General features: G+C 36.5%; 1 protein-coding gene across 13 annotated transcripts in view; it reads right to left on the bottom strand.

Annotated features, from left to right (window-relative positions):
* Nucleotides 1-26356, bottom strand: part of SCAF8 (SR-related CTD associated factor 8) — a 218797-nt gene that overhangs the window by 127808 nt on the left and 64633 nt on the right. For 9 of the 13 annotated variants that reach the window (XR_009738602.1, XR_009738598.1, XR_009738603.1 and 6 more), the window contains exons 10-20: nt 24511-24642; nt 24141-24253; nt 22535-22728; nt 20303-20403; nt 17790-17903; nt 15993-16149; nt 13991-14124; nt 12038-12182; nt 10123-10191; nt 6802-7020; nt 4152-5613 (exon numbers count right to left, since the gene is read on the bottom strand). Coding sequence is in view for 5 of the 13 variants with exons in the window: in XM_061428392.1 (XP_061284376.1) it covers nt 4166-5613; nt 6802-7020; nt 10123-10191; nt 12038-12182; nt 13991-14124; nt 15993-16149; nt 17790-17903; nt 20303-20403; nt 22535-22728; nt 24141-24253; nt 24511-24642 (2826 nt within the window). In the remaining 8 variants the exon portion in view is untranslated. Of the gene's footprint in view, nt 1-3504; nt 5614-6801; nt 7021-10122; nt 10192-12037; nt 12183-13990; nt 14125-15992; nt 16150-17789; nt 17904-20302; nt 20404-22534; nt 22729-24140; nt 24254-24510; nt 24643-26356 lie in introns of those variants that run through there. The other 4 variants (XM_061428391.1, XM_061428393.1, XM_061428395.1 and 1 more) reach the window with 1 other exon arrangement.

Genomic DNA, 26356 nt, shown 5'->3' with positions numbered 1-26356 from the left:
AGTATATACTTTATTGAAACAGTAAAAACTCTGTATCACTGTTTTACTTTAAAAAAAAAACAAAACCTTAAAAATCTCAAGTGTATGGTACATTAAGTATTTACAGATTTTAACATATCTAAAGTGGTAATACATGGAAGGTGTGTGTGTGTCTTTGTGTATGTGTATAAACATGTATCTCCCCAGGAGATTCTGCATTAGTAAGTCTGCAGTGACCACCCCTCAACCCCATATTTTCAAAGAGCTCCACAGGCGACTCTGTCACACATTTCCTGGCTAAGAACCACAGAGAAAGTGCATTTCAAACAGCTTTCAGTACCCATGCCCTCTATTTAAAGTATGCCCCCCAAAGAAAACAATCTGGGCCATTAATTTTAAATTCTAGTTCCAGAAAGTTTGCATCAAGGTATCTTGTTTTTAAATCCCCCATTAAAAAATGTAGTAACCTGACTTTTCATTAGTAGAAAATAAATTATTTAGAGCCTACTTATGGTTTAAAATATGTTTCCTATAAAACCACAGCATTATCAATTAAGGAAACATTTATAATTCTCTGCCACACTGTAGTATTTAAGATTGCTTACATAATTTTAATTTATTTTGCCTATCTTAAAAATGAACATACACTTGCTCTCCTCTCCTATATTTAAAGAGTAATATGTTAATGTTTTTCTTTGAAAGAGTTAAAAGCCCTTAAAACATTTTATTAACATAGCACCCAATAATAATGATGAAGGCACATAAGGTATAACAAAGTTATTTTTAATTGAATGTTAAATTTTTTCACTAAATGTTGTGCCCATCTAAAATATATACAATGACAAAAAAATCAAAAATTTTCCTAAATCATTGAGTAAAAGAATATATATATGGAATATATATACACACACACACACATATATTCCATATATATATATACACATACCAAAGAAATACCGTATTTCTTTGATTCTAAGACCCGTTTTACATTTGACATTCGTGAATTACGAATGCATCTTATAATCACTGACATGTCATATTGGAAGCATTTTTAAATTTTTGAATGGTGTTTCTTACAATTAATGGCACCTTAGATCTGATGAACTAGTGTTTATTTAAAGTTAGTTAAAAGAGGCAACTTATTCTTTTTAAATGTAACGAAACTGCCCCATTCCCAAAACAATCCCAAATGTGTCACTCCATAAAGCTGTATTTTGTTTGAGTGAAAAATGGCCAACAAATTTGTGGAAGCAACTAAATTATCAGAACAAAGGAAACTGCCCTGGTAAGAATGTATAGCTTAAATAATAACTGCATTAATTATTATAGGAAGTGATTTCCAGAGTTTTAAACAAGCAACTTTATACTATTCCATCTTACAATGCTTTCCTAGTCTTCTGCCACCCTATACAATGAAATAAAATTAAAGTAACATTTCACTGATGATAAGCTGTAAAGACTACCTGCTCTAAAAGAAGTTTCTACCTACAACAGAGATGATCAAAGTGCAGTATATGCATTCATGCTAACAGAAGCCAATGTTCAATGGAATGTTTAAAGACAAAAATTTAAAGATGAATATCTATTAATGTTGCAATCTACTAACACCACAGGAAGCCGTATCATTCTCTATCACAAATAAAAACTATGTGACTTCATGTCTGACGTAATTACTGCCTGCGGCAGTTCAAACTATTTTACTGAAATATTTAGGTTACTCCTTGCCCGTTTCGAATTGCTAGCATTCTAGTGACAGCAGTACTGTGAACAAAAGGGTCAAAAATGTGATAGGTCTTAAGTCAAATTTAGCAAAGTAAGACAATTAACTTTTCTCTCCATCATCTTAAAAAAAATAGTGAAAGTATCAGTTTTGGAAATTTGGTATCAGGATGAATACTATCCTTTCACTCAAACATTACACGACAATAAAAGATAAAGTGAGCATAACTAGACATAAATGTTTTTCAGCTGTTTTAAGAGTGTCGCACACTTTCAAGATGGGTCTCGAAGATAACAGTACTGACAGCTGATCAGCAAACTTCCACCATCAGAATCTTCAAGCCAGGGCAATACTTGTACACATTTTGTTTTCAAGTTTGCACATGAAAGCCCAAGGGTGAAAAAAGCTTGGGATCAAAATTCACTGAAAAGTCTCACTTTTTTTGTGGCTACTTAATACAATGTCAATTTTAATAATGATAAATGCAACCAAAGTACTGAACAGTTTGAAAGAAATTCCACTTAATATAATTTCCTTAAGGGCAAGACAAATCTTTCCAGAACATTAAAACTTTGTACCAGTGTCAGTTCTCCCCACTACCCCAAGGAAATGACAGGAAACCAACTCAAATTACTGGACTGAATTCAATGACCTTAGAAATAAACATCAGATTTCCATTCTCATCTACTTTTCCAAAAAAACAAAATAAATAACATACTATTTCTATTTCAGAACATGTAAGAAGAAAAGAATATTTCTGGTGAGGAACCTTAAGGATCTCTAGATCACAAGAGGTAAGCAAAACCACCCAATTTGAAATGGCTGGTGTCTGGCTATCATTTCTGGGGGAAGCTTGACAAGCATAACTGAAGAATTTTAGATAAAACCAATGATGAATTATCGGAAGAGGAAACAAATGACTATTCACAGGACCAAATGAAAGCCTTCATTAGAAACAAAAAAACACCAATGGTTTTATATGTGTGTATATATGTAAAACCCAAAGGAGAAACAATCAGCAAATAAATGAAATGCAAAAGCAAATAATAATAAATATAACAGGAAACTAATCCCCAATTTTTCTGCTACTCGGGTTTACCTTGGAGGCTAATCTGAAACAGTGTCACCCAGAGCCTACAAAACCCATGATGGACACACTGTTTCTGGAATACAAATGAATGTTTTTAAATCCATCAACACCCACAACTCTACATTTTGTGCAATTAAGGAATTCACTTTAGGCAAGTGACCAGTAAGTATCAGTAAGTACAAGCACTATCTATGCAGAATAGCAAATATAATGTGAAAGAAAGCAATGCAAGCATTTAGGTGAAATTCGGCTCCATGCTAAATCTGACTTCATGCTTCACTGTACTAAAAAAGAACTGACATACTGTCAGTATTATCTCTTTACAATATTTCTTATTTTACCATCATAGAGGCTAGGAGCTGTAACTATGAGCAATGTCAGTTAGCCAAATTTCTCTGATTTTCTACCTAGTTTTAAAGAATATTTTATTATCTGAACTATCAACTTTCTATTTTTCTCTGTATGTGCATGAAACAGACATACAGAGAAACAGAAAAATCTACATATGACTTACACAATAAAAATGCACAGGTATTACACATATACTAATGAGACTGCATGATTTTTTTATATCAAAGTACATGCTTTTTCCACACAGGGTTCTTTGTTGTTACTAAGAGTAATAGAAAACTTCTGCAACAACTAAGCACATGCTGCCAATGATTCATGGTTTTAAGAATTTGTAGGTTAAAAAAATACAATTCCTAGAACACTGTTATCAAACAAAGAAGTTTTATTGGCATCTAAAAACAAAGTTCACCCAACATTGAAACGTACTTTAATATTGATGTTGTTTTCTTTTTCTTTTGAACTCACTGCAGTATGAGGAACAAATGACAAACACTTACTTTGGAGAAACAGAGACCAGAGTGTAGATTTTACAAAATCACTTTTTAAAATCTCTGTATTGTGCTCCTCAAATATTTAGAGCCAGTCTTTGCATAAAATATCACAGCTTTGTCTATTACCTTAAAATTCTGCAGCAGCCTAAAGATATGGGTAAGATATACCATCACTTGCTATTCTGAAATATATCTATTACCATATCCAACCTAATGGTAGTATCTAAAAAAAATTCTTTCTTCCATAGGAAGTCTCTGACAAGCTGTTATTCGTTTCCTTGAAGTTAAAAGAATCAGGGGGCAACATTTATATTTTATCAGAAAAATAAAAAAATGTTTACCTACCATGTTCATATTAAGAACAATGTCTATACAAGTCAGTTGTACAATTATTTTAAGAGAAAGGTGAACATGAACATCAGATTAACTTAATTCTGGCAGACGAAAGTGAGCAACTATGGTCCGGTCAGCCATTAATCTATTACAGAGAGATGACAACTTTACAAAATGTATCTTTTACCTACTGAGTGATGATTATGTCCCCTCAGTTTCTGTGCTTTCTACCACTGGTTCACTCTCTACATCAGCAACTGTGTCACTCTTCTTGTTTACCTCACTTGAGGAGGCCAGTTTCTCATACAGTTCAGGATCACTCTGCGCTGGCAAAGGCGGTGGCTGGGCGTGTCTCTCAGTGTTTTCACCATTAACCTGAGGCACGTTATCACCTTTTCGTTGAGAAGTGGCCCCTTCAAAAAACTCAAAAACCCGAGCATGAGGAGGGGGGATCCAGGTGTTCTGAATTCTATCTCGTCCAAGACGATTCCCATTCATTTCTCTGCAGAAATCAAAATCTCTGTCATCCCTGTCCCTCTGCCTCTCCCAGGGTCTTCTGCGGTCATCAAAATCTCTGTGAACCTCTTGTCCGAATCCTCTGTTCCAAGGACCACTTCGAGGATCAAACCGGTAGTTTCCAGACCGAAATCTACCTCTTTCTTCATGTAAGCCTTTCGGACCGCCATAGACAGGTAGAACTCGATGCTCTCGCTCATCAAAATCTCTGGGCCCCCAGGGCTTCTCTGGATTAAAGCCAAAGTGGTCTCTTCGGCCAAGATGATCTATGCCTGGCCTCACGAGATTCTCCCTGATATCTACAGGAGGTCTTCCAAAATGATCTCTAGCGTCTAACGGAGGCCTTCCAGGACCTTCTCGTGGATCAACAGGTCGTCCAACCACATCCCTAACATCCACCGGGGGAGGTCTACTGATGGCTTCCCTGGGTTCAATGGGAGGAAACCGGTAATCTCTGTCACCTTCCTGCTGAATGTTATCATTCCCAAGTGGTATCCTTTTCTCTGGGTTAGGAACATTGTCTACATTTTGTCTTCCAGGAACTAGAAAAGGTCTTTCAGGTGGACTAAAAATATCTCCTGGAGGAAAAGGACCACGGGGTGGTGGATGCAGAGCTGAATCAAGTACTGCTGGGGGAGGGAGTCCCCGCTGGGGTGGAATTCCAGGCTGTATTAAAGGGAATCGTGGTCCAGGCGTCTGTGGGATCAGTCCTGGACGAATGTCTAACATTGGCATTGCAGGCATCCTTTGATTAGGAAGATTTAAAGGGGGTAAGTTTTGAGGCCCAGCTGGTGGTTGTGTTCCCAAAAGCCCAGAAGTACTTGGGATACCAGGTGGCTGTACTCCGATAAGTCCGGAATTATTAGGCATATTTGGGGGGAGCACTCCCAAAAGTCCAGAACTACTTGACACATTTGGTGGCTGTAATCCCAAAATTCCAGAGTTATTTAGAATATTTGGTGGCTGGGGTCCAATAATCCCAGAACTACTGGAAACGTTAGATGGCCGGACTCCAAGAATTTCATTATTACTGGATACGTTTGGTCTTTGGACTCCCAGAATTCCAGAATTGCTTGTCACATTTGGCGGCTGTCCTAAAATCGCAGGGCCACTTGAAATATCATTTGGAATCACTAAAATGGAAAGGAAAACAATAACATAATCAATCACCCTGGTGTGAAAAAGAAATGATACACTTCAGTCCCCTACATACGAACCTTTAAGGTGGGAACTTTCAAAGATGTCAACGTGTGTTCACGCCCAGTCACTAGGTTCATTCACACGTCTAGCACGGTCACCTGCATGCACCCCCGTGTACCTGAATGCCCAGTGCTGCATACAGAGGGCAGCACTATCCCTCCATCCTCCTCTAGGCAGTAACGCTTCTTGCCTGTTCACTCAAGCCAGCCCCTGTCGGCCAGCTGTTATGCTGTACTATTGTACTTTTCAAGGTACTGTACTGTAAGATTAAAAACATTTTCAGTGTTTACTTTTTATGTATTATTTGTGTACAAAGTATTATAAACCTATTACAGTACAGTACTATGTAGCCAATGGTGTTGGTTGGGTACCTAGGCTAACTTTTGTTGGACTTACAAACGTGCTCTCAGAACAGAACTCATTTGTATACAGAGGACTTACTTTATTTATAATTATTCATGCTATAATTTCCAGTAGTCAGCTACTTGTATCTCCCCAAGAACCAAGGTATACCAGATATTAAATAAAAATTAAAGCTAAAATTAAAAATACCACACATAGTAAAATTTAAATATGAAAACAAAGTGGACCTCTTACCTAAAATCTTTATATGCTATCTTTTTAAGTTAAACTAAAACGTCAAGTTTTATATCAATCCTCCACCTTTATTTAACAAAAGCATTTCTAACAGTAATGTCATTAAAAAGAAAAAAGACTTGCCGCTTTCAAACAACACACTTATCTTCTAGACCTAGCTGAATATCTGATAGAAGCTATACCTTATATTGGTTTGTTTTAATCTTTCTGTTGGTATACATATTTTGTGCAATCTTATTTTGATAACAACACATTAAAAAAGTCCCAATAGGCCAAAAAAACTGAGAAGTCTTAACAAAAAGGTGTCAAAATATATACTATCCTGAATAGAATGCCAAATTTGTTTTTAATAGAAATTTTAGGGGACAGTGTTTTTTTTTCTTTTTTTAAAAGCTGCAATATCCATGCACTGAATCGGTTACATATGCATGACACCTCAGAATTAAACACCAATACAGAGAAGTAGTACTTATGATTTAACTATGTCTTTCTGGGAATTTCTTTTTACTTTTTTTTTTTATTACCTGATCTGGTGTTTTCTGCAGAAGAAATCTGGTGATCAATAAGATGAGGTACTTTTTCTTCAGGCTCTGCTTGTTTCGTTGGAGGATTAAAAACATTTCCAGCTGGCAGAGTGGCAGTAGCAAGACTGCTGGCAACAGAACCACCTGGTAAAACAAGGCTACCAAATCCAACATCTTTCACAGTTTCTGGAGTCATAGATAATGGCGGCTGCACTAAAGCTGTTTAAAGAAGGAGAATATACAGTTCAGATTTAATTAGCTAATCAATTAATGTGCCAAGTTAAAATATTAAGCATGACCAACACTGGTCTTGAAGTTTTAAATCACCTCCTAGCCTCTTCTCCCAATTATATGGTGAGACTGCTCAGTTGACATGACATTATGTGAATTCTCTTCTGGTCCCTTTATTTCATTTATGATGAAAACTAACCTCTGGGAGCCTGAGTGTTTCATTTAATGGCATCTCTGTATCACTGGAAAAGACGCTGATGCTGGGAAAGACTGAAGTCAGGAGGAGAAGGGGACAATAGAGGATGAGATGGTTGGATGGCATCACCAACTCAATGGACATGAGTTTGAGCAAGCTCTGGGAGTTGGTGATAGACAGGGAAACCTGGCGCACTGCAGTCGGTGAGGTTGCAAAGAGTTGGACATGACTAAGTGACTGAACTGAACTGTATTACCCAGCACATTATAAATATAGTAACTGATACTCAAAATGATAAATAAGACACCATGAAGAGGCTAAATTATACTTAGAAACCTCTTTTAAAAGAATAGGTTCTAAAAAAAAAAAAAATTTCTAAAAATATTTTAGAACTTTTTAGTAGAGAAGGACCCACACTTAAAATCATAATTTTTCAAAGATGGGGCTTCCCTCGTGGCTCAATGGTAAAGAATCCACCTGCCAATGCAGGAGACACTGGTTCAATCCCTGATCCAGGAAGATCCCACATGCCATGGAGCAACTAAGCCTGTACACCACAACTATTTGAGCCTGTGCTCTACAGCCCGCGAGCCTATCCTCTGCAACGAGAGATGCCACTGCAACAAGAAGTCCACCTACGATAACTAGAGAGTATTGCCACAACTAGAGAAACGCTCATTCAGCAATGAAGGAAGACCCAGCACAGCCAAAAGTGAATCAATGAAAACAAAACCTAGTAATTTTTCACGGATGTCAGTACGCAACTATCTAAATGTACAGAAATGATTGGTGTAAATACAAAGACGAACAAATGAGAGTGAAAACCTGCCCAATTCTCTAGAAATTCTAAGTACTAGGGTCTTTTACATTCACTACTTTTTGTCAAATGAGGTTAGAAACTCATCAGATTAGAACTACAAATAAAAAGGTACAAAGATTTCGTTTTAAAGAATGGGTAGAAATGTCCTGTTTATATGTCACGTGTATGTTAAAAACTAAGCTAGAGGAATATTAAAATTACAATTGAACAATTAGAAATTCTAGTCAAATTTATGTCACAACACTATTTAGTCATGTACTCTGGGATTCTAAAAAATGTTTTATCCTCACATTTAACTCCAGACTACCTAGACAAACCGTTAACATAGAACAAAGCTGTAAAACAGGGATAAAATGACCTGAGATCCCATATGGGAATTGTGAGAATTAAATGAGACAGTGTGAACAATCAGGTGAGTATCTGGCACACATGGTATTTCTTTTTTTCCTTTAATTGATCCCAGATTTTCCAAAATAATTAAAATAACGAGAAGTAAACTTGGTAGAGGGGCTCTTAAGTAAGTAGGATAAGTCTCTGTAAACAGTGAATTCAGAAATGGCTTCTGAACATTTTTCTAATTTTCAGAAAAAATGAACAGTTCTTCCTAATTAATCAATAGTAACATAAAAAGGATCCTCGTGTTGTCTAACAGCACCAGGAGAAAAAGGAGTTTAAAAATATAATAAAAATGAGTTACAATATCAAAAGGTAGGCTCTATAATATACTCTCTTTACAATAAAGTCCTTTGGTCCAATATTATGCCAAAAAGCTAAGAAGCTCCCCAAAACTGATAACAGTCATCCCAAAAGGATAGAGCAGTAACATGAAAGGTCTCATTGTACAAAGATGAACAAAGTGAACTTCAAAAAGAAAAGTGAATTTAACTATTTGAAAGCATAAATCCATGAATCCATACATGTTACTAAAAACGCAGGGGGAAAACATAGAGGGAAGGGAGTAGAGAAGAAATAAGAGAAATTCTCCCCTACCTTCAGCCACTGGGTATCACGGATAATAGAATTCGTTACTCTGAAAGATGGCACTTGCAGTAAAGAATTTAGCATCTACCCTGGGTCTCCTGTCCTTCAAGGTAATGAAATATAATTTACAGAACAAATTCTTGCTAAGAAATGTGGAAGGGATCATAAAATTTAGAAGATCACTTTGCAACTAATAAAAGGTAGATTCTGGCAATAATAATCAAAGGATGAAAGCATCAGACGACAATGTGAAAGGCGACTTTTAATGACCAGGTTCCACCATCTGAATGCTCTGACCCATTCTGACATCATTTAACATGAACAAGAAGGCACTGCATGCATGGCTCTTGATGTGAAGTGATATCAAGTCCACAGAACCCCACTTGTTAAGTTTTCTTACCAAAAAAGTTGAAGCATGTTCTAAACAAGCCTATGGTGCTAAAAACTTTCTATCTGCAGGAGGTTCAAGAAGACAAAATAACAAATTCGATACCACAAAGAAGCAAAAAACCCAAATCCATTATTTGGGATCCTATATAGAGAAGGGAGGAATTCCAAGGTGCTGCTGGTGGTAAACAATCTGCCTGCCAATGTGGAGATGTAAGAGATGGGGTTCAATCCCTGGGTCAGAAAGGCCCCTGGAACAGGGTATGGCAACCCACTCCAGACTGTTGCCTGGAGAATCCCTTGGAGAGAGGAGCCTGGTGGGCTACAGTCCATAGGGCTGAAAAGAGCTGGACACGACTAAAGCTACTGAGCACACAGGCACATAAAAATGAACTACTTTTCAACAAGTCAAAGACATGAAGGATTTTTAAAAAGGGAATGTGGGTGGAGCTGCTCCAGATTAAGACATTTTATACACAAAACAAAACAAAAAAACAATGAGAACTTTTGATTAAAATAAAACAATTATAAAAAATCTTGATACAATAGAGCAAATCTGGACTGTCATAGAATACTGCTGATTTGTCAGAAATCATTTAACCCAAAAAACCAAAAAAATGCAACTATCTGACAACTTTCAGAATAAAAAAATTAACAATTCACAGGAATGAGAACCAACACATAATTTTTAATGTAGAAAACTCACATGTTGGTACTACTGGTGGGATAGTAGGTGGTGGTACAACAGGGGGTGGAACTGGAGGAGGCATGAAACCTGCATGGGGGAAAAAAAAGACCAAAAATAAAATAACAAAAAAGTTACTTTCTTTTAAATCAAAGATTTCAACAGCTATAAATGAAATTCTACATTCATTATATAATCCTTACTACAACCTCATATTTATGAATATATTTTCCATTTAAATAATTATTTTTATACACACAACCTTATTTGACACTCAGTAGGCTAAAAAGTAAAAGCACAGAGATCCCTGTCATGAACATATACTATTTGTTTACTCATTCGTCTAAATCCTGTGGCACGCGCTGTGATACTCTCAAATCAAACATTAATTCAAGCCAGGCAGTCTGTTTCTATGTTAGCTTGATGACTGCATGAGGGGGAGTTAAGCACTGTATTTCAAGCTGCTGTAATATTATGTGCAATAATGTCACCTGTAAAATGTGCTCCTGTATTTCTCTGATATATATATAGATTCTGTTTTGAGCACTGAAACAAACCTTAATAAAAATAATATCACATGATCCAACTATAAACCTGCTTCTCTGTATTTTTAAAATACAGAGCTATCATTATATTCCATTAGAAAAAGTGGCTAAAAATAATGGGGAAAAAAATATGATTTTCAACAAGTGAATGCAAACGTGTATATGGTTTTTGAAATACCATGTATTTCTTCTGAGAAAAGAAATCTAAGTTTAATTTTCAATGACAAATACAGAAGATATTTTATGAGTAATTCTCTAATATTTAAAATATAAAAAGGTACAGTTCTTACTAAAATCTTCATCAACTTCAAGTTATATATTAAACTATAATTTAAAAATTTTACATTACATGATAAATTACAACAGACAATGAGTTTAATTTTTGGTTTGTTTCCAGTTTTTAGGAACCGTATTCAACAATGGCTAAGGATTTAAATTACAGAAATCAATTCAGTCATTCTTTTCATAATATACAAATAATTCATAAAGTTCAAAAAAAAGAAACAATTTTGAAAAACAACATATATCATTTGATCCCTTATTCTTCTAAACCTCCCATGATCTAATAATAAAAAGCTCTAAGCTCTCTGTATCTCTTACATATAAGCAACTAATCATATTTAATTGATATGTGTTAGGTAATCCATAGTTTTTACATGGAAACAATGATTTAAGGGCCTTTTTGTTTACCAAAATTAATTAGGTCAAAAGAATTACTACAAATTCAATTAGCACTTTAAGATATACTTTAATTTCTAATGTCAAACTGGAAATAATCTACATATTATTAGATCCAGAGTGGCTCAGATGGTAAAGAATCTGCCTGCAATGCAGGAGACCTGGGTTCAATCTCTGGGTAGGGAAGAACCCCTGGAGAACGGAATGGCAACCCACTCCAGTATACTTGCCTGGAGAATTCCATGGACAGAGGAGCCTGGCAGGCTAGAATCCACGGGGTCGCAGTTGAGCAACTAACACTTTCACTTTTTTCAATCTATATATATTTGATGCATACTTTCTGACAAATGGGTGATAACTGTAGACTTCTATATAAAAAACTTCAACATAAATGTTAAATTATTTTGAAGTATTTCAATGATTTTAAAAGATTCATTTAAATCTTTTCTCTGTCAAATGCTTCTTAAGTGTGGTCTGTGAACAACAAGCATCAGCTGGGAACTTGTTAGAAATGGAACTGTCCTGCCCCACTTCAGTTCCACTGATTCAGAAGGTGGCTCGGCCCAGCAATCTGTGCTTCAACACACCTTACAGGTGATTCGGATGTAAGCTCTGGTTTGAGAATCACTGCTCTTACAGCATTTGAACTTCGAAACAGAACAATTTAAATGACAGAATTCTCAACAGAGTTCAAATACAAAATGAATTCTTACCAGGCGGTGGTTGTGAAGGGTTGAAACTTGCTCGGAGAAAAGGAGGCGGAGGGATTGGACTGAAGCCAGGAGGAGGAACTGGCATTGACACAGGAAATGTTGGTGGTACTAAATTAACTGCAGGCACTGCTGGAGCTACCGGAATCTTGGGGGTAGAAAATAAAAAAGTCCATGCACCATGTTATCCATCTGCAACGATTACATCTTAGGACAACCAAGGTAAATGATTTCTGTTTCACAGAAAGGTAAAAACATCATCATATTAAGTTGCTTTTTTTCTTTCTGTATTCTTACAAGTAAACCTACTTGAAGTAGAAGACAGTATTTTTCAACAGAGTGTATGTGGAGATTGTGAAATCTACCTTATAGTCAGGTGATGCAAAAATATGGGCACCTCCTCAACAGTGAATATCATGCTCAATTTTAAACTGCCATCTCCCACTAAGTTTGTAACACCTAACTATGTTATGCACTCTAATCACCATTAGGAAGCACGTCACTCACTATCAGCTTTAAAATGGCTGCAATTTCTCATTAACTTGCTTTCTACTCCTAACCATAAATTCTTTTACTCATAATAAGTACAATAATTCCCAAATATTTATCTGCATTTTCGTATGGCTGGCTGTACTTCTCTCCTGAAGAAAAGTTAAAGTCTCTCAGTCATGTCTGACCCTTTGCGACCCCAGGGACTATACAGTCCATGGAATTCTCCAGGCCAGAATACTGGAGTGGGTAGCCATTCCCTTCTCCAGGGGATCATCCCAACCCAGGGATCGAACCCAGGTCTCCCACATTGCAAGTGGATTCTTTACCAGCTGAGCCAGCAGGGAAGCCCACCTCTCTCCTGAAGTTCACATTATATCAATGGTCTATTCAACACCTCAATTTTGTTGTCCAGAAAGACAGTTCAAACTTTCACACGCACAAAACTGAACTCCCTCTGTCCTTCCCAAAACCACACTTCCACAGTCTCACATTCTCAGGTAATGGTAACTCCATCTCTCCAATTTCTCAGACCAAAAACCTTGCCTCTGTTCTTTCTCACAACTCAAATCCAATTATGTGCACTGGTTATACCATGACAATACACTTAGTATCTGTCAGCCTTAGCATCTGTCAGCCTCTTGTTGACTTCACTGCCATCAGTCTCGTCCGAGCCACCATCATCTCTTGTCTGAATTGCTGCAATTGTCTTTTAACTTGTCTCTGCTTTAATAAGTGCCCACTATTCTATTCTCAAAGCAGTTGCCAGCGCAATCCTTTAAAGCCAGATAGAGTCACTTCTTTCTTCAAAATAAGGGGTCCCCCATCTGAGAGTGAAACCAAAGTCCTCCAAGAAGTCTCACTTTCACTAAGCTGCCTCTCACTCACTATTCTTGCTCACTTGTTTTTCCTGGAACACACCCATAATGTCCCCAGCTGTGGCCTTTGCACTGGTTGTTCCCTCTGCCTCCAAAGCTTTCTTGAGATAGCCACATGATTAACTGCCTCAGCAACTGTAAGTGGTGCTCAAATGTCATTCTCAATAAAGTCTACCCTATTTTAAATTTTAAACTCCTACCGAGGCACTCCTGACATCATAGTTTTATACTACCTTCTCCCTTGCACAGTATTATAAACTTACTAATTTCCTAGTTTCTGTCTCTCATAATGAGAACAAATGCTCCAGAAGGGTAGGGATTTATGCATGTTTTCTTTCCCTGAGGTCTCCCCTATCCCAGGTGACTTGAACAGTGAATGTCACAGAGCAGGCACTCGATAAATTTGTTCAGTAAATAAACATTTAAATATGAATTACTTCTTACCTAAATGAAAATTTTCAAAATACTTATATTTTAATGTTAATCTATTTTACACAATTTCTCCCAAGTTTTATAAAATAAAAAAATGAGTAAAAACAGAAATGTAAAACAACACCTTGAACAGTTAAAAAAAACACCCAGCACTAACCTGTAACATAGCAACAGGTGGAGGGAAAACCTCTGCCTGGGTTGTGACCACTGTCTCCTTTTCAGCTGGAGGTGGGCTCTGAGTTGTCTGGACCGTCTCTTTAACAGGTTCTGAGCTTTTCACCGTTTCCCACTCTAAATAAAATATTTGAAATTGATTTCCTTTGAGTGGATGCACTTTTTCATTTTCTATTACTATGAATACATTTACTCCAGGTCCAAATGGTCCTTCCTGTACCACGGCTCATCTTCCAGAAGTGTCCACAACTCTAGGTGTTGTGGACAAACTATTTGGTTCTGCTGAGATAAATCCAATTAGGATACTAAGGAGTTCAAAACAACATGAAATGAGGCACAAATCAAAGATGCTAAAATATTTAGTCTAGAGAAAACACATAAAAGGGAAATAAGAGACATATCTCCAAGGCTGCCTGATATAAGAGGAACCAACCTTATTCTATATTTTGTCACAAAGTACAAGGGGAGCCAACAAGGAAAGCATTTAACCCAATATAGAAAAATCTTCCTGAAAATACTGAAAAATGCAAAAGCAGCACAAAGAAGCTTCAACGGGTCCTCTAAAGGTTCTTCATCTCCCTTAGAGCACACCCATCAGTTATCAAAATGCTAGTAAGACTTCACATGACCTTGCCACTCTGCCTCTCTGACTTCATCTCCTACTACTCACTTCTCACTATACTCAAGCCATTCTGCTCTTGTAACCATTTAATAGACTTTGCATTCTCTCTGTACGAACCACTCTTTCCCAGAAAGCTGCACATCTCATCCCTCTGAAAATCACCTGCTCCACTAGACCCTCTTCATTCACTTAAAACTGCAAAAGCACCACAATCATGCTGCCTATCCCTTGCTCTGTTTTTCCTTAGGGCTTACCAACAGTGAAATACTATTAAGTTTATTTACTTTGTTTATTATCCATTTTTCCCCACTAGAACATGGGTTGGCAAACACTTCTTGCTGTAAGTATTCTAGACAGTGCGGGCATGTGTTCTCCATTACAATGACTCAACTGTTGTTGAATTTTAAAGTCATATACAATAGGTAAACACAACTGACCATGGTTATGTTTCAATAAAACTTCATTTACAGAACAGGCAGCCAGTAAGATCTGGCCCAAGGACTGCTGTCCATCCCTGTACTACAGTGCGCACTCTGAGAGGAAGGATTGTTGTCTATCTCCCTGCTATAATCACAGTTCCTAAAATCATGCCTGGCACACAGCAGGAACTGAAACATGCTTTGAATGAATAAATGTTCTGGAAGAGCAGCTATCCAAATGAGAGAGAGAAGGAAATTGCAAGAATACAACAACTGAAAAAAAGTGTTTGAAAACATGTGCACTGGCCAGAGAACAAAAACACTACTCCTAAAATTAAGCTAACTTTAGTAAAGAGCTAAGATGTCAAGAAATGAGGTATATCATATTTCGATTCTTTCCCAAGTATCCATTATCCTGTGAATTTTTTAAAACTAAAAAGACAAATTTTTAAAAAGAACAGGTCAGATTATCACTTGGTTATAAGCTTTATAGAGCTCCATGAATCTGAACTACAGCTCTCTAAACCAAGGTTCTATTCCTGCCATTCTCAACACAGATACTAATCAAAATATTATAATCTTGGAAGATTTTTTTTAAAGAAACACCATCCTAAATCCCCAGTTCTCATTTAAACTCAAGTAAATAAAATAATTAGTCTAAAGATGCCTCCATATTCACAACTCTCTCAAAGACTGAAGCTTTAGAAAAAGGCATACATAAGAAATGCTACATTCAGAGTTTTAGAACACTACACTTTGACACTTATGAATAGATCGCAGTAAGCATATACATGGAACAGGGTAATGGTTCATTTTTTTCCCCACTTGTGTGCAAGGGGGAAAAAATCCAGGAAATAACACAATTCACCCCATCATGCAAAATGTTTAGCAGTTACACTTTCAGCGTACTTTTTAAACAATAAAACTCCCCATAGGGTTCTTACCAGTATTTACAGTTTCCTGATCAATCATGCCTCCTTCTGCAAAACCTTCCAAGTCATCCACTTTAACTTTCTCCCACGGTATATACGTAACTCCAAGATCCACATCCCAGAATTGTTTGTATTCTGTTTTCACACCTTTGTTTAAAGCCCACGCAATCTATAAGAGAAGAAAAAAAAAAGTGCATTTATACTATTAAAAAAAAAAGCTAAAACATACAAAATTATAAGCTAATGATGTAAATACAAATAAAATTAGTTTCAAAAATCAGCTGGACAAAAATCACTGCTGGAATAATAATAATCAAAGAATTTTTTCCCATGTGTTTCCTGATTTTGTTTGTAAAATGAAACCTGCATTAGACAGTGACGGTGTCTGTAATATGGGGTTTATTTCCACTTCTTCAGTTCAGCCGCTCAGTCGTGTCCAACTCTTTGTGACCCCATGAATCGCAGCACGCCAGGCCTCCCTGTCCATTACCAACTCCCAGAATTTACTCAAACTCATGTCCATTGAGGCAGTGATGCCATCCAACCATCTCATCCTCTGTCGTCCTCTTTTCTTCCTGCCCACAATCCCTCCCAGCATCAGTCTTTTCCAATGAGTCAACTCTTCACATGAGGTGGCCAAAGTATTCGAGTTTCAGCTTCAGCATCAGTCCTTCCAATGAACACCCAGGACTGATCTCCTTCAGAATGGACTGGTTGGATCCCCTTGCAGTCCAAGGGACTCTCAGGAGTCTTCTCCAACACCACAGTTCAAAAGCATCAATTCTTCGGCGCTCAGCCTTCTTCACAGTCCAACTTTCACATCCATACACGACCACTGGAAAAACCATAGCCTTGACTAGACAGACCTTTGTTGGCAAAGTAATGTCTCTGCTTTTGAATATGTTATCTAGGTTGGTCATAACTTTCCTTCCAAGGAGTAAGCGTCTTTTAATTTCATGGCTGCAATCACCATCTGCAATGATTTTGGAGCCCGAAAAATAAAGTCTGACACTGTTTCCCCATTTATTTCCTATGAAGTGATGGGACCAGATGCCATGATCTTAGTTTTCTGAATGTTGAGCTTTAAGCCAACTTTTTCACTCATCCACTTTCATCAAGAGGCTTTTCAGTTCCTCTTCACTTTCTGACACTTCTTAGTATGATCCTAAAACAATACATTCCTCAATATAATCCAAATCTACTTTTCACCATAAAAATCTCAACTTAGTTAGATATAATTATTTAGAAAAAATCTTATAATTAAGCAATTAGATACTTAGATAATTAGCTAAACAAAATCTTGGTACTCCATGAAAGAGACCAGTGACACTTCAGCTTACAAAGAGAAACTCTCTGCCATAAAAGGACAAAGTATGGGTGTATTAACTCCTTTGAAAGTAATTTTAAATTTATTAATTCAGTTACAGAAATTGATAAAATAAATTATCTTCAAAATAGGAGAAATAAAATGTGAATTACAAGATGTTAAAAAGGAGACATCAATAGTATAATTTTGGGTTAGGATTAGGAAGCACTGGCAAGAAAGGAATGAAAGACAAGCCTGATAAAGCTCTGCTCATAAAATGGGGTCCTGGTCGACTAAAGAGCACTGTGCAGGTGCGATTTCAAAGAACTGCTTGAATAAGGTTTTGTTTGGTTGTTGTTTAACCTCAAGCTAATTCTATACTTTAATAATACTGAAATAATAAATTTCTGTCAAGGTTTACCCATAATGCTAAAAAAGGATTCAATACAGGAAACAGAATTCTACGATCTAATAAAACAAGAGCATGTGTCCCCCAGTCTCACCTTAATGACCTTGGATCCAATTTTATACGACCCGGAACTAAGTTTCTGAAGAGCTCGAAATGCATCTTGTCGATGAACCATGCAGACATACGCACAGCCTCTGGGAGGAATCATCTGTTAAAAAAATTTTTTTCTTTAGAAACGGTATTAGGAGGGCAAGTCATTTCTGGCATTTTATGGTTTTAATAGAACAGAACATTGATTACTGATGAATCATTTTCCCCCTTTCTTCCTCTGGCTGTTTATTGGTACAATTCATATACAATTACTTAAAAAGAAAAGTTCAGAAGCTAGCTGGGACTCATTCTAAGCCTAATATACACGAAATCTTAAATATCACATATCAATCAAAGTTTCACTACACAATGAATATTTGAAGCATGTAATTTATTTACAGTAGTATTTATAATTTTACAAATGTTATGTTGGGTATTGTGAGAAGGATTTTTGTTTGGCCAAAATATTTTATCTTTAATATAAAGTCCAAAATCTACAACAATAAAATGAAAGCTTTTCAATTTTATAAAACTTTACTTTGCCCAACTACTTCCAAAGATTTTAGTATGAATAGGAAGATAGCCTCACCATAAGGATCTCAATTTTTGTAGCATTTAACTACTCTATGAACTGCCAAATCATAAAATTATCTTTAACGTATTAATTCAGAAAAATACATGGAGTATTTCAGTTTATAAAGAACTTACAAGGTCTTCTACTCCTTTATTAGTAGTCATCACATAAGCTTTCGCTGTGAAAATAACCTTTCCCTCAGTCTTGCTAATATCTCAAGCTGCTGCTGCTGCTGCTATCAACTCTTAATTCCAAACTTCTCAAAAGAGAAGCTTATCTAACCCCTTACATAATTCTTCATCTTTCACAATGTAGATCCAAACCCTCCCCAAACCACCAAAAATATTTTCTTCAAGCTAATGACCTACTAAATTCTAAATCTAATGGACTCTTCTCAGTCTTCAAATTCCCCCCAAACCAACTGAAAGGTTTATTAAGTCTTCCATCAGTTTTTCAAATCCTGGATTTTATCACTAGCCATTTAGTACACTTCACTTCACAAAATAACTTAATGCCTATTACTTGTAAATAATACACTATTATAAGGTAAGACAGAAGAAGAGGGAGACACACTGATGTCCAAATGACTGTGGTGCGAGAAAGCCTAGACATGGCATACACAATGTGAAATACAGCACGCCACTTGGATTCAGGATCTGTGCAGAGCAATGATTCCTGGTTTTGCATCAAATTCACCCGTGTAATTATGGCACTTTGATAAGAATCTAAAGATACTGATCATGGGCATCATATTTTTTCAAATGTCAGCCCATGTCTGATATGCAGCTAGAGCTGAGAACCATTAGTTTAAACGTAGTACAAAATCAGGAAAAAATTTGAGAGGTTACATGATTACAAACTCTGAAAGATTACTTAAATTCTGACAGGTGAAATTTAAAAAGACAAAAAGAGAAGCCTTCAACACTTTTATGGTATAAAAAGAGGAATCTGAAATACCTAAGTTGAAACATTCAACCAATTATTTATTATTTATTAACTAATCAGTTATTTACTATCCATGTAACTCAGTCAAATCATTTAGGTTCCTCCCTGGTAAAGTAACAATATATGAATAATTATTAACCAGCTTCCTGTGAGGCTCCAATGTGGTCACACTCCACTGAAAGTAAAATTCAAAATGGTCTAATTCAATTTAAATAAACACTGCTGTTACTTATACCAGAAAGTCAAATTTGGCCATATAAGGAACATTGAGACTGTAAGAACTCTAAGATTAGAAAGGAAAAACCAGTTAATTTCCTGGTAAATAATGATGAAAAATGTCCAAAAGACATTAATGTACAGTAACAGTGAATAAAATCAGGATTGAAGTCTCCTCAAACAAATGACTACAAAACATTTCATGGCTTAGTTTTAGCTCCAAGGAGAAACATTAGTCCTTCAGGAAGAAGAAAATATTCAAAGAAGGGGACTGGGTACAGGGAAAGAATCACACTGAGGAGAGAGGGAACTGTGCTCAGGCCACATAGGTTCTCTTGCCTCGGGGTTTGCTCTGAGAGGGCGAGGTGGGGAAGGGGAGGAAGGAGGCTGGCAGAAGACTGGGACCTTCCGTCCAGCTGTGTCTCCACCATCGCCGACATGCTCAGGTGCAAATAATGATAATTCTAACTCAGTTTCTCCATTTTCATTAAAAAAGGGAAAAAAAGAATTAAACCAGATCATACATATGGTTCCTGCTAACTCATTTGATGTTTTTAGCAATCAAGTACTACCACACTGTAGTAAGGCCCCTAAAAATATTTTGTTAAGAATTCCATTAAAAAAAGAAAAATTAATTATGGAGATAGCAGGAGAATAAACACAAAAATGATCAGAGTCAAATAATCCTCACAAAAATGTGATTAAAGGCAGATGCAAAGTGACTAAAAACTCCCTATATTTTTCCAAACCCTACACTATTATATTTAAGAATTGATACTTACATTAATGGACTCAATCTGTCCAAACTCTTCAAACAGGTTGGTTAAATCCTGCTGTGTTGCCTTCTTGTCCACCTGACCGACCCACAGAGTAGTACTGCATACTGCCAAGACAGAAGAGACAGATTACCTAAATCGCAGAGAAGTTACTCTTTCAAGTAGCTAAGGAAAAGCACTAGGAACAGTAATAAATTAAAATTTAAGATAGCATATTTTAAATACTTATTAACTGATATTTTTATTTGTTATGTTTAAAATCAACTAAAATGCCAGGTACCCATGTACATCTATGCCAAGACAACATCTTGCATTATTATCACATATTCTCAAGCTTGACAGCACACATTTGTGGATATCTGAGACACACTCTAAAAGATAATCCAAGATACGTGGTACAGAAAATTGGGAACTGGGGTAGTTTAAAAATTCTGTAGGTGATTCTAATGTGCAACAAAGTTTCAAAATCCCTTTTCACTGCAGTCCTATTTGGGAACCTTTTAAGTATCTTTCTGTGCTGGAATGAACAGTTAAATATGAAAACAGTATCTTACGCTTAAGAAAAGAATATTTAGATTAAAAAAAAAAAAAAAGGAAAAGGCTGATTCAGAACTTAACTTGTTACCATGAAAGACCCAGGGATACTAAAAGCCAGAAGCCACCTCCCTTTAATAAGTCCTACACAGGAGACACATCTGGCCTATTTTTGGCTGCACTGTTCATGCCTTCAGAAACATCTCCTTTCCCCGAAAACATTTATTTTAAAAATACTTACAGCTGATATATTTGCAGAGTTTTATTATATTTGGATTTGTGTCAAGGTTATTTAAAAAAAGTCTCCAGCTTTTGGGTTACTGCTTTACTCTAAAGCTAATTCAGCCCTACATTAAAATATGACCATTGCAAGATATCTACCAAATGTGGATTTCAATCAGGCCTCTCTACTCTGGCTGGTCAGAACATGAATGTCTTCCAGACCTAAGAGAGCTTTGGGAATCATTCAGTTAATAGATCCTAAAGACTGTTCTCTCCCTGCTGTTTGTTCTGGGTCTCATGCAGTTCACCTGTCCATTCAACCGAAGTCTCAAAGGGCAATGTATTAGTTTTCTTTTGCTACTGTAACAAAACACCACAAAATCAGTACCTTAAAACACAAAAAGGTAGTCTTCTACACCTCTGGTGGTCTAAAATCAGTGAACAAGTTGCCCTCCTTCTGGAGGCCCTCAGAGCAAATCTGTTTCCTACCTTTGCTGGCTAGCTTCTACAAGTTATCTGCATTCCTCCGCTCATGATCCCAACCCTCATGTCTGAATCAGGGTTACGAGCACCAACATTATTAATCATTTACTACTGGTTCTCATAATCAGGTAAGATTCTGGAAAGACAGCCAAGGCTGGTTCAGATTGCTGGAATGTACTAAGAAGATGCTGTCACCTTTAATGCCATGTAAATGCCATGTAAATGCCTGGGTTTCCAGGATGCTTCAGCAATGTAAGCTGTACCAGTTACCCATCTATCTCCATGGCAGAAAGAATTTGGAGATCTTCAGAAATTAGATAACCTGATCAGTGCTCAGCTCTTGGCAAAGAATGACAATTTGCTCCACTTAATGTACCTCACCCATCTGCAGCCTGTTCGTTTACCCTAAAAGTCATACCCCTGTAAATATCGTTTAGGCAGAATCCCATACTGAGTATGACTTACTTTACTACACTTCACGTGCCTGTCAAGTCAATTCTCCTGGAGGTTTCTCCCAAAACAAACCCCCACTAGTACCAAATTTGGTCTAATCATACATTATAGATTAACTATAAAGGAGGGAAAGATTTTACGACAGAACTCTCTCTTTGAGTACTGATCAAGTTTATAATTAGCTTTAAATTGGCATGCTTCCCATAATAATTACTCCTATAGACCTGGTATTCAAAACTGGTTAGGACACCACACGTGGAAATCATGGTGTCAGTGAAACATTATAGATACAAGGCCTATTCTGCTTTGTAAATCATTAGTCAAGTCATATTTTTAAACTAGTATCAAAAAAAAAAATCAACTCTCAATGACTTTAGTATTTGAGTAGAAACCTATTACTTATCTTCCTCCTCTGTCACATTACAAAAACCAAACCAGTTTTCAACTTCTCAGTCTGAAAAATCAAGTTGAGAGATTGTGTATTAACAGCAGGTAACTATTTTCTCAATGTTACTGAAACCAAAGCTCATAAAGTACATCACTTACCACTTAATGTTTTAGATCTAATTGGAGGTAATCCCTTCTTCTGTCGTTCTTTCTCCCTTTCTCTAGCTCTCCTTTCACTTGAGTATGAACGTGATGATTTCCTTTTTCTTTCTCTAGAGCGGGAGCGTGATCGCTTTCTGTGCTTACGCTTTCGAGAACCAGATCGTGACCTAGACCTTCGTTTTCTTGGTGATCTAACAGTAACAAAAAAAAACGCTTATTTTACTAATGACAATGTTAAAGCATCAAACATGCACTTAAATCTCTATACTGCTTAGGTCCACATTAGACACAGATGTGTGTCTGCAATGATTCTTATTGAGTCTGGGTGATACAAGGAAGAGGAGAAAGAGAATCTAGTTAGGACCTCACTTTCTCTTAGTGTCTAATTTACAAACAAGAGGTCAAGAACAGGGATGAAAGAAAACAGATTCTTTAGGTGACAAAGATGTTGCATTCTTAAAATTAGGAAACAGTGTTTTCAACAGTAGACCACTAAACAATTCAGTTTATAGGTTTTCATCTAAAATCTCATAGTACTTGACTTTATAATGTGATACTGAAATACTGTTTCCTTTTTCCTATTAGTCATATGCCACTGAACTCTATTCAAAATACTCCTGTGTTGCAAAGACAAAGAATTTGCTAAGACAAAGATGTTTTCAGGACTAGCACTGTAATTCCCTGGAGAGAAGTCAGTTTAGAGAAAGATGAACTGACAAGCTCTCACTTGCAAGGAAATTCTTGAAAATAAATTCCTGAAACTTTCAAGTAAATACAAGGAAGTTCTTAAAACACACAAGAAATGACTGAAAAAAACATCAAAGATACTGTCCCTCTTCCAGCATTTACTGTTCAGACTTCGTGGGGCATTCATGTGCGGAAAACACAGCATAAAAATGTTACAGATTAATGACTTTAAGTTTTAATTTATAGCAAATACAACATATATTTAAGACAGTTCAAAACAAAAACAAGAAAATTTACCAGATTAAGAATAATGTACCTTAACTCAAATTTGATTGAGCATGTACATTAATGGGCCTTAACATGGCTAAGCCCACAGAGAAAACCATTTCTAGGATATGTTTTTTGAGAGTCCGATATGCTTACTATTAATAAAAACAATTTTTATAGTTTGATTTTCATGATCATTTTTGGTATTACAAGATGAAACAGAATGTAAAAAAAACAATGGAATTTCTAATACTATTCCTCTATCATGTGATTTAACTGCTGTTCAGGGACAATTACGTCCTAAGCTGACTATCATCATATTATTATTAACTGCAACCATATATAACCCCAAATCCAAGACTCACGATATTGCTGTGACTCATGTAAATAATTCAAATAAAAAGCCACAGACATGTCCAACTGAAAACAAAACAGAACATATTTTCGGTTTTTGAAGTTCTGAGCTACTTTCTCATGAGACAATATGTTACTCTCAAACATACTGAGAGTAACATTTTCTTTTCTCTCAAAACATATTGAGAGAAACATTTTCTTTTACCTTGATGCAAAGAAACAAAGGATGCAAAAAAAGAAAAAGCCAACATTTTAAAACTTTGCACACAGCTATTTTTAAATAGTACTACAGAACCTTGAACGAGATCGGGAGTGTGTTCTTGATCTTGAACGAACAGCCACTTTCTTTGCTTCCTGTTCAAAGATCTCCTCTTCCACTGCATCTTGCACTTCATCTATATCCATATCCTTGAAAGTCAAAGGAACACAAACAAAATGCCTGGTTGAGATTCAGTTTTTACTGATTATTTCTGCATTCCAAAATATTCACCATAATAACATTAATGCCTAACAGTAAAATGGTTACAATGAACAGCTTAACATGGAGGAAAAAACATTCACATTTATATTATTTTACATAAAATAAAAAATATTACCATATTTTAAGACTTTTTTCTGAAATCAATTTTAGAACTTTATGACCCAAGAAAACATTTACTTTTTACCTGTTGCTGAATATCTATAGAATCATCCAAATTTGCTTCAGGTTCAAGGAAATGCTGCTGACTGCTCCCTTGTGACGGTGATGCAGAATGTTCTGACCCAAATGTTCCTTCTTGACTATCCTGAGGAGTTGCCTGTTGAGTATGTACACAAACACACAAGCATTGGGAAATAATGAATAATATTATAAATGAAAATTTACATGCAAACATCACAATCAAATTTTTAAAAAGAAACCCAATACCAAAAGAATTCTGTTACATCCTTAATGATCAATCTAAAATGGCACTTTTGTATAAATCCAAGTTTACTTGAAAGTACAGAATACCTCCATAAAGGGGGATACTGTAACACTAGAAGAGACTGGTAAGATTAAGAAAGTCTCCAAACAAAATTTTTCATTGTGAGAAAGATAAACTATCGTGAATAAAGGGACTGTATCATGAATGATATATAAAGAACTAAGTCACCCACTATATATACACAAGCAAAAGCAAAGCTCAAACCTGAATATCAAAACCACTGATCCAGTAAAATCAGTTTAGAACTTGGGTCTTTTTCAACCTCCACTTCTACGAATTCACAAAACAGTATTAGGAGGTGCAATGGCACCCCACTCCAGTACTCTTGCCTGGAAAATCCCATGGATGGAGGAGCCTGGTGGGCTGCAGTCCATGGGGTCGCTAACAGTCAGGCACAACTGAACGACTTCACTTTCACTTTTCACTTGCATGCATTGGAGAAGGAAATGGCAACCCACTCCAGTGTTCTTGCCTGGAGAATCCCAGGGACGGGGGGGGGGGAAGCCTGCTGGGCTGCCATCTATGGGGTTGCACAGAGTCGGACGCAACTGAAGCGACTTAGCAGCAGCAGCAGCAGCAGATATGTAAAACATTTCAGAAAGACTAAACAAAAGTTAGGCAATGAAGCCTAACTATAGGAAAAAAACAAATTTAAATCCCCGCCCCACCCCCCAACCTGGGACTACAATTACAGCAACTTGATACAGGGACTCTGCTTATATGCTGCTGCTGCTGCTCCTTCCAAAGAACTGAGTGTTCTTTGGAAGGAATGATGGTAAAGCTGAAACTCCAATACTTTGGCCACCTCATGAGAAGAGTTGACTCACTGGAAAAGACTCTGATGCTGGGAGGAATTGGGGGCAGGAGGAGGAGGGGATGACAGAGGATGAGATGGCTGGATGGCATCACCGCCTTGATGGACATGAGTTTGAGTGAACTCCAGGAGTTGGTGATGGATAGGGAGGCCTGGCGTGCTGCGATTCATAGGGTCGCAAAGAGTCGGACACAACTGAGCAACTGAACTGAACTGACTGATGATGTTAACTAAAACTGAGAAATTGATTATTATGGGAAAAAAAAATGACTCCCTAATTAAACATCCTAAAACATGATCTCACAGGTGCTAAAAATGAATAAAGAGAGGCCCTGGTAGTACACAAGTTGGGAACTATTGAATATCATAATTATTAACAGAAAAGGATAACTCAAACTACTGTTCCCTTCCTACAAATCTATTACTAAGAACAAAGCTACTCTTGCTATGAATTTGTCTCTGTGTGTAAAAGGAATACAGTACAGTGATTACAGAGAATACTATAAATTTCAAAGTTGCTAAGAGACTAAATCTTTATTGTTCTCATCGCAAAAAAGAAATAATTATTTGACAAGATAGAGGTGTTAGCTAACAATAGAGGTAATCATATCTCAATATATAATCATATCAAATCAATATGTTGTTCACCTTAAACTCACACAATGTTATGTCAATTATATCTCATAAAAAAATTTTTAATTACTCTTATTCTAACGACATTTAAACTGAAAG

This window comes from Bos javanicus, chromosome 9, assembly GCF_032452875.1.
Source record: "Bos javanicus breed banteng chromosome 9, ARS-OSU_banteng_1.0, whole genome shotgun sequence".
Classification (NCBI taxonomy): domain Eukaryota; kingdom Metazoa; phylum Chordata; class Mammalia; order Artiodactyla; family Bovidae; genus Bos; species Bos javanicus.
Note: the sequence above shows the minus strand (reverse complement) of the source record. Positions and strands in the feature narration are given on the sequence as shown.